This window comes from Barbatula barbatula (genome assembly GCF_947034865.1).
Source record: "Barbatula barbatula genome assembly, chromosome: 2".
Lineage (NCBI taxonomy): Eukaryota > Metazoa > Chordata > Actinopteri > Cypriniformes > Nemacheilidae > Barbatula > Barbatula barbatula.
The window spans coordinates 31,271,744-31,281,641 of NC_136767.1; the positions used below are offsets into that span (position 1 = coordinate 31,271,744).

Sequence of the window (9,898 nt, forward strand, 5' to 3'; positions counted from 1 at the left end):
TCCCATATTTAAATGTGAACGGGCAAAGCTGGCCCATTTGACGGCAGCCAAGCGCATTTTATCAGGTCAGAAAGACATCAATGGCACCGGGGGTAGGTGGTGGCTGGAACTGTTTAACTGTGCAAAACTCGATGCAAAAGATGTAGACAGCTCTGAAAGTTTGGAAGCACGCAGGCGGATACGCGAGCGTTTTTGCGCATTATTGTGCGTCTTGTCTCTTTATATCAGTTTACAAGAGTTAACACTTGAAAGCGCAGTCCTGAGTAAGCCCTGTTCATTATTTCACGACCTCTTGACATTGCAGGTGCAGATCCCATTGGCAGCCTTTCCCATTGTCTCTTTATTGAGTGATTCAATTCTGCATGAGCAACATCAAACTGCGTGTTACCGAGTTAAAAGATCGCGGCAGGCGACTGAAGTTTAAGTTTGCAGTGCTCGGGTTTTCTTGGATGTTGTTGCGGATACATTGTGGGTTTTCTTTTTGCGCAAAATCTATTTCACAAACAGGGATGCTCATACAAGGTCATGGTCGATGTCTGCTCTGTCGGGTGCCGTCAAAGTTCACCAGCACACTGAGCTGCTCCAAAGAGTTGTTTATGCGTGCAAATTTGAAGAAGGTTTTTATAAAACACACCTTCTTTTGGTTAGTTACCAAGCTGAACAAGATAAAAATCCGTTTATTATACACCAAACACTTACTTACGTGTTATTATAGTTATATTGAATTAATTTCGTGTTTGTTGAAACGAGTTGCAATAAACGTATCCAAAAAACGGTCCAATGCTAGACTATATGTATTTGCATAAGCAAAGGCATCCAAGCGTAACATTTTCCACATTATGTGTCCATTTAACATATATTTAATGAAAATCACTGTTTGGTATTTACCTAAAGCGATTATTGTGAGATTTCAACTTTAAAAAAAGAGATAATTCTTTTTAGAAAACGGGAATTCTGCAGCGAGCCACCGCCACACGAAGATTAACCCTTAAATGTAAACTTATTTGCGTATTTTATTTAAAAAAATGTTACAGATTGTTATTAAGTGTAGCTAAATTGTGGTTTTATGGAAGAACTTATCGAGTTTAAACCTCGTTTAAAGTTTGTAGACGCGCTGCGAGCCACGCGATTCCCAAGAAGCTCTCATTGAGAGGCCACGTGTCCGTTTCCAAAGCCTCTCCAACTTAACCACCTCCATTGTACGTCTAACCCAGATCGGCAGCGTCCCTCCACATAAAGGGATTTGCAATTTCAAGATATTCCAGCTTAAATGTTTTTGACAGTTCCCTCGCTTTTGCCTCGGCCCGCTTATTTTAACTGTGCCAAATGGGTCACCTTGGGTAGCTGTCTGCGCGCAAAGGGCTTTTGCGCGCATTCAGTCCGAATTTTTTTCCAACTTTCCTTGACAGGGAAACCAGCTGCTGGTCGTGAAAAGACGGCTTATTAATTGTCCTTTGTCATGCAGAATTGCTTGATTTCTAAAGAAACATACAAAGGCTCTTTTTCAGGATTCAAGTATTTTGTTTCGTGCGCATTTTCAACTCATCGAATCAGCTGCAGCGCCTCACCGTCTACCAGACTCAGGTACTGACGGCCTGCCTCTTTTGTCCGCTTTTAATGCTCTTGTAAATCGGACAGACTGATTTGTTACAAGCTGCTCTTTTAATCTGATAGATAAGAGACAAGTCTAAGAAAAGCCGTAAATGAAAAATTAGTTAGAAGAAAGACAAGGGCGAGTCTGCTAGATGGGGGTCTGTTGACTCAAGCGGTCCTCGAGCGTCAGGCAAGCCCTCTCAGCAGCCCCCTGTCAGGGTCACGTCAACAATTCGCCTTTATTCCCCTAAAAAGACACTGTAGCCCTTTTTGCTTCAATGAATTGATCGGCGCAAAATTAAGAATAAATAAATTGAAAATTTTGAGCACCGTGCAGGCTTAGAACTCCCCCAGCGCGCATACCCCCGGGCTATTGAATGGATAAAGGACGCTTTGCAGAGGACGCACTGTGGAAAATAGGACTCTATGGTGCAATTAACAAAATGGTCTGATCCCATATCTTAACAAATGCAAATATTAGAGTTTGGTTAAAATGTTTAAGTGAACAATTAAAGGAGAGTTTGCGCGAGCGGCGCAGCCCGTCCCCGAGACTCAATGACTATTTAGTAAATCACCAGAGCCTTTGTCGAAACCCATAACTTGAAAATAAATCGACATAAATAACATTTAAAAACATGTTTAATTATTTAAAAATGTAAGCGTCGTGATGGTTATGTGGGCGCACGGGGACGCGCAACGCAGCATTTGAAAACGGACACGATTGCCTGAGGTGCAGATCGGGTGCGCTTGAAAAACATACAAATATATATATATAAAATAAAAACTTGAAATAATATACATTTTCAAGTTGTCATTTAACACGTAGGCACACGCCTATGTTTTCTCAAACTATAAAAAAGAATTGTTTTTTGATGCGAAGTACTTTCCCGTCACCGTTTATTTTGGACACATTTAACGAGTTATAATTATTTTTTAACGATGCATTCATATCGTTCATCTATTGTCTTGTTGTCTCTTTATGTATCCAGTTATTTAAATCCACTAAAGCTTTGGTTATATCACCGATCCCCAGCGGAAAAGGCAAAATATAATAATCACCGTAATCGCCAAGTGCGCGCCTCGACCCCTTTAAATAAATTAAAATACAAACATCGATTAATCTGTCGCGTTGATTCGCATATTTTATTCATTTGCGTATTATTGTCTGTGCATTAATACACTACTTGGAATTTTATTAACCCGCTCTCACGAGACTGTTAAGAACCGTGAGTTAAAGGGTTCAGTGTTTAACGGGAGGCCCCATGCATGGGGGACACCAGGCGCTTTCAGCTGCGTCCCCAGGGAACGCCAGAGAAACCAGATGAATACTGGTCTCTTTGGACTTCTTGACGGAGATCGATCCCGATGTACTTGAGTTGTGAATAGAAGAGCATGAGACGCTTGTATTTAGATAAGCATATATACTTTCAACGCGCCAAAACTCTCACGACGACTAGATAAGATAAGAGTGCGTATTATACAAGTCAAAATTTTATTTAAACTGTATAGGATCCCAAAAATGTAAGTTTCTACCTATGTAGTCCTCACAGCAGCCTGGACAAGACCGTAACTGAGTTCCTATTCTGGGTTAAAGACCTTCTAAATGTTTAATTAAAGAAGTTGGCGTGCGCTCCACACGCGAGCCTTGTCCTGGTAAGCATCCAATTGCTTACCATTTGCTTACCACCTTATACGCGTTTACTCTAAAATACAGTACTTTTAAATTATATTTTATTTTATGCAATATATATCACAAAACCAACCTAATTCCTTATTCCCAGTTTCATGCTGTCATGTTAAAACATATGTTAGGCTACGATGTATTTCTCATGTAAATCTGTGTATTTGATCCAACTTTTATGTTTCGAAATGCCCCTAAAACGTCCACCATTGCACTAAGATAAAAATGTGTGTCCTTGACATTCATTTCGATATTCCCGTGTTTATACATTTTTGGAATTACGCATGCTTTTCCAAGTGACAGGTGCAAAACAAGGTTTTCTTTCAGACGTTAATATTAATAATTTATAATATTTTAGAGTGTTTATTGTTTCATATTGCTTTCAAACGTGTTCCCAAAATATTAGAAAAAGTAAAATATCTGTGAAATCCAACATTAAAGGTTTCAGTGAAAGTTTTTTGCGTTGCATGCGTTATATTGGGTGATGTGGTTGTAAAACAAACTTACATGAGGCAACATTTTGTCTCTAAGAAATATTCTTTATTTTCAGTATTAAGATTTTTAAATAAATAAATATTCTCATTACAATAAAAGTACAATAACAAATGATGTCACTGAAGTGACGCTAGTTCATTTCCGCCGTTCCGTATACATCCCATATTCCGTCCCAAAGGATGTGCTTGAAGCTACCCTGCACTCAAACTAAATATCCAAAATGAAACCAAAGAATAACCTCTGATCATTTTGGACTGTGTTTGAAGTTGGATGCGGAACTCTGGGCTTTACAAGTCGTTTTCAGGAGAAAATGCAAACACAGAACATGTATACAAATGTACAACATTAAAGGGATGCGCAGACCCCGAACATATATAAAGGTTTCTTCTTTCTCGCTATTTACAGATGACGGCGCACGCAGGTACCATCGCTTTTTGGCTGCATTCAAGATACCACAGGTGTGTGGCACAGAGTCTTTTGAGGTGAGGTGGATAAGAGTTCATGGGCTTACGGACAGATCTCCGTCCTCTTTCTCCGATGTCGGTGGTGACATGGGCAGGTCATCTTCTTCCTCGGAGCACCGGACGGAAGATAGAGACGACGAGCACTTGCAGTTATGTGAACCCGTCCTGTGGGAACCGCTTTTGCCTTCTTTTTTGTGCTTGACGCGGCGGTTCTGGAACCAGATCTTTACTTGCTTCTCGGACAGGTTGAGGTAAGTTGCGATCTCTATGCGTCGAAGTCTTGACAGGTACATGTTGGAAGTGAATTCCCTTTCCAACTCCAGGAGTTGCGTACTGGTGAAGGCGGTGCGCATGCGCTTGCTGCTCGGAAGTTGGCTGCTGTTGTTTTCTGTTGGAGAGAAATATAACATTTAGCTTCGTATATTATAACTTAGATCGGAGGAGTATTGCATGGTGTATTTTATTAATGTTTACACGCTACTGTGGAAGAGAGAGGGGGAGAGAGAAAGACAACTCACCTATGGATATGCAATGGAACTGGCGCGGATCTGGCACCTGATACGTGGCTTGATATAACCCCGAGGCGCTGTTGAGATTTATACCGCTGGAGTGCTGTCTGGATAGCGCGGAGTGACAGTACTGAGAACCGAAGGCAGGAAAAGAAGCCTTGATGAGTGGCAGAGCCGGGGGAGACGGGTGCAGGTGAGACGCGGTGACGCACAGCGGGCAAAAGCACAACAAACCCGCTTTCCGTGAGTGGCAGGTGCCGGCGGAGAGCCCGTGGAGAGGATGCGACGGATGCACGGCGTACGGGAATAACGGAGGGCTGCTCTCGCTCCCCTTCTCGCGGCTCTCTCTCAAAATCAAGGAATCCACTAGAAAAGATCTTGGCATGTTGACAGCACTGCGTGTCCTCACCAAAAAAAGTCTGAGAGCTTCGAAAAGTTTCTCTTAGTTTAAGTCTGTGTGTTGCCAAGGCTGGACGGCGGAGTGATGCTGGGCAGAGAATGTTCCTGCTTAAATAGTTGGAGAGCCAGTTTGTCCATGTGACGGTTACGCTACTAGCGGCTGAGAGCCCTCAATAGGGTTTTGTGCCTTTTCTCTTGGCATTCACTCTGCACGCTTCCCTATTATTTCACTTGTTAACTAAATGAACTGCATAATGTAGTCTATTCTTGTCAGCCCCACCCACACTGCAAGAGGCGGTACTGCCCCTTCTCCCTTTAAAAATGTCCCCTCCTTTTATACTATTACTCTTTAGTGTCGTTTTAAACTTTATTTTCTTTCTCACCCGATCGCATGGAGACTATTGCTCTTTTAATTATTTCATTCAGTGAGGCGCGTATTTACGCAGACATGGAGACTTATTAGACATGCGGTGCATATAGGACTAATGTCACCGGGGCTCCGTCCACCTGCAGCTCTGGTCATTATTAACTATCACAACAATTACAAGGCATGCTCTGTTTTTAATTAAAAGTACGTTTGTTAAATTGTTATTCCCTTAACAAACCAAAACCTAAAGGTTTCGATGATAATTGGTTTTAAACGTTTTCACGTCATTTCCCTTATGTCTGTACTTTTTACAGATGCGTATTACCTTTCGATGCCATCAGCGCATCGACGTTTTAGACCCATGCAAACGTATCGAAAATATTTGAACATTTGAAGCCGTGCTTTTTTCAACAATATGATGCTTTAAAATGAGCTCTATGGGCACTTGTCTATTTTGAGAAAAAAAGACGCGTCACAACCTCAAAGCGATGAGGTTAAAGAACAGTGATTAATTCCTGCTTGCGGGCCCCCGCCGAGTCCGGGAAGGAATATATAAAAATAACCAGGTTTTCACTCTCCCAGCCCTTATTGAATGTCATTGTGGAGAGTTTTCAATGCGAGAGAGAAAGGCTCGAATTAAAGTGTGTGACAGCGGCGGACAAAGTGGCACAAAGCCGACTCTGTCAGCGAGGACCCGAATGCGCGCGAGTGAAAGGCCCTGCCCGCCGCGCCCTGATTGAATTAAGTAATAGGAAAACATTTTCTTTCACTTTAGGTTTGCTAAACAAGACGTTCAAAGGGAAAAGAGACGACTAATGTGTGAGTAAACATCGAAATGTGGCTTTAATGTTCCATTTTGAAGCATTTCGAGTTGGAAATTCTGTTGTTTCATCACTTTATGAAGAAGCGAGTAACATAACATATAAAACACGAAAGACACCCGCATCATCCTGCATGATAATATATGAACGAATGGAGATTTTTATGTTTACGCATCATGGGTTACGGGTTATGTTTGTTCAGATTAGTTCATTTAACTACACTTACACGGGCACCCGGCCGGCATCCTCTTATGCGTAACGCATTGTTTATTTTTCCAGCTCAAAAACACAGTGAAAGCTTTTTGGTTTTGCGCTAAATGCACGCTACGGTGGGATGGAAAACGCGCCCGTGGGTCTGCCCAGTTTTACGCGGCCGTGTTTACGCGCATCAGCAGGTCTGCGCGTGACCTGCGCATACGTCCATCTAAAGCCCACCCGTGTACAACACTGATGGCCCCTGACAACCGTAACAATTATTCCTACCCTCTTATACTGTACATGCCCTGAAGCGAGCCGACTCGCTTAATAGGAAGCTCTTGTGCTCAGAACCGAGCCTTGAGTCGGTAATGGACTGTAGACTCCAGCCATTCGTTTTATTTTCTGGAAAATGACAACGGACCCTCGTCCATTCCACCCTCCCACCACATTTCAGTCCACTGGAATCACCACTCGACGCGCATAAAGGGTATAATTTGGTCGCAACTTTGCAGCGCCATAATAGTGGGTCTTTGCTGGACAAATTAGGAGCAATTAAACCCTTAAACAAGCGGCAGGTACAGAGTCACGCGGACAAGGGCCTGTTATCCGATAGGGAGTGAAAGAGGGATGGTGTGATAAAGCCTTTCATTTCCCTCGACACCGCATGCCAGGCGCTCGCCATTAACCAACAGGAAAGTACCACCCGTCCCCTTACCAACCCCGGTTTTATTCCAAGTCCATAATTACCAAATGACTTGATTATGGCATTATAATATAACTCAGACTTAATATAAATACATTTTACCCTTGTTTTGGCAACATCAATAACAGCCATTAGAGTCTCCTTGAGAATTAGTCATCTAAACCCACCACAGACGAGTTTTTTTTTTGCTTTGATGAGACTTAATGGGACTCGCGGTGTCTCCGATTTTTCTCTTGAAATTCTTTAGTGCAAACGAGAAAAATGAAATAAAACACGCACACGTAAAGTTCTTCTTAGTTTCCTCTCAGTTTAATGTAACTGCAAAATGGATCTCGTTCGTTTCACATTTTAATAGGTATGCTGCGCATTGGGTTTAGATTTTTCACGAAGAAAATGTATATTCAATTATGCACAGAATAATCGTCTCTGCGGTTGCCATGGCGAAGCACCTGTGATCTCTTCATCAGAGAGTGAGAGCTTCTTCTCAGGGAAGCTCATCCTCATTTGTACACTCAACTGGAGACCGACAAATAAGTTTGACCTCCGCGCAGGAGGCGCAGACTGCCCTCCAGAGGTGTCTCCTTTAAACGCAGTCAACAGGGACTGGGCTTGATCTACATAGCTGTAAATAATCATTTAACTCAAACAGCATTGAGAATTTATATTCTGGAATGATGTATGCATAACCAACATTTACTTATGAAAAATGTTCATGTTTACAAAGAGCTTTATTGCCAGAAGTGCCTTACATCCCGTTCAGACATTGAAAAACAAAAGAAAGAATAATCAAATGAAGAGTGAAATTTAAATAAAATAAAAAGAGAGAAGAATAAATATTTAGTGTAAATTACATTTTCAAAGAAGCAATGCATGTATTTACAGATACTATGTTTAAAACGAGTCTATTATTAAATCATAATATTAAGATGTATTGCATGTTTGATTATATCATATATACATATATTGTTTAAATCTAACAATGCCACACAAAAATGTAACAGCTGCAACAATTGTGTCATCTAAATACATAACAAAATAAAAATAAATATATAAATAAAAGTAAAAAACGATTAAGTATCCCAAGTAAAGCTTCAGCTCTGCTAATAAATATTTCATGAGTAGGTTAAACAGAAAAAAGCAGGAGCTTTGATTACTTCTGTCCTTATGAATTTTTATCTGATCCTCAACAAAAGTCCAGAAATCAATAATAAAAGCCGTTTAGCTGTCGGAGTCGAGCCTGAGGCATGTCCCGGGATGTTGTTTTGTTCTCCTGGCCTGCAGCTGCTATATTCAGCAGGCTCCTCTTTCACGGCATTTGTTTTCCCTGCTCTCAATTGTGAGTAATAAAATAAAATTAAGTGAGCATTAAGTTCATTGGGTTTGGGGGTCAATGGCTTCCGTATGGTGTGAATTATTCATGGTCGGAGACTGTATTGGTTAGAGACAGGTTGAAGTGCGTGCTGGTCCTGTCGCCCCCGCTTGTCTGCATGGAGGGCTAACAGTGAAACGGGATTTAAAGTCCCACTGGGATTTGCCGGAGTTGGACGGGGCGCTGTGGCTGTGGCTGGTCCCCCTCCTGGATTGCCCGGGGCTGTATACGACACAGACCGCAGATTCCCCTGCTTTAATAAATGATGGATGCTGAATGGCTCTCAGTATCTTTTACATGCTGCTCAGCCACCAGCCGCATTTGCAGGTCTTTATATCAAACAGAAAGACTAGTGATGAATTCATTGCTGTGTGTGTGTGTGTGTCTTAAGGAGTCACCATAAAACTATATTTCCAAAATAGTTTGTGAAAGCTTTTGTACCGTATTTACATTTATTCATTTTCGCCATGGTTTTTATCCAAGCAGATGTTTTATTTTTTGATGATAAGTCTAACAATAATTATTGGAGTACATAGATATTAAGACATTTAAATAAAATCTAACTAGTCAATAATTGAAATTGTATTGTTTTATCCGTAAAGCTGTTTCCTTTAAGAAATGTGCTGTGTAATTCAATTCAATTAGTTTGTAATAAAACTAATTTGATTGCACTAATAATGATTGGTCTAATAATAATAATAATAATATATTTACATTTATCCAAAGCGACTTACATAGCATTATCCTATACATTTTAGGTATCAATCCCTGGGATCGAAACCACAACCTTGCGTTGTTAACAACAGGAAAGCATATATATATATATATATATATATATATATATATATATATATATATATATGAAGAGTTTGTTTCCAAAATGAGTTTTATTTTATGATGTTATCATGTTTTTATTGTTTTTTTGTATATATTGAGAGCAAAAGGAAACTTTGTTTTAAGTCTCATCTGTGTTTAAGATTTTTCTCCTGAGGAAAAAGAGTCAGAAATCCCACAAATATTCATTAGAGTTTCAGAAGAGATCAACAATGTGTCAAACTGAGCTCAGATTTGTCAAGTTTGCATTCGAAAGTCAATATTATTGAAGATCTCTATCTCAAACATTTCTCATCACATTCACACTAATCCAGATCCACATTCATTTTGCGTTTCAACGATTAGACTCTCGTTTGTTTCTGTTTTTATTTCTCTCAAACAAATTGGGGGAAAAAACTAAAAATAAATCAACGCTTTAATGAAGCACAACTGAGAACTCAAATCTCCTGAGCTATGAAAGAGCAT

General features: G+C 40.5%; 1 protein-coding gene across 1 annotated transcript; it reads right to left on the minus strand.

The window, feature by feature from the left end:
* Window positions 1–4,268: 4,268 nt before the first annotated feature.
* Window positions 4,269–5,127, minus strand: gsx1 (GS homeobox 1; the record flags this gene model as incomplete). Its single annotated transcript, XM_079481365.1, has 2 exons — window positions 4,269–4,621; window positions 4,752–5,127. The coding sequence occupies 2 exons, from the start codon at window positions 5,125–5,127 to the stop codon at window positions 4,269–4,271; spliced, it is 729 nt and encodes a 242-aa protein (XP_079337491.1).
* Window positions 5,128–9,898: the final 4,771 nt, after the last annotated feature.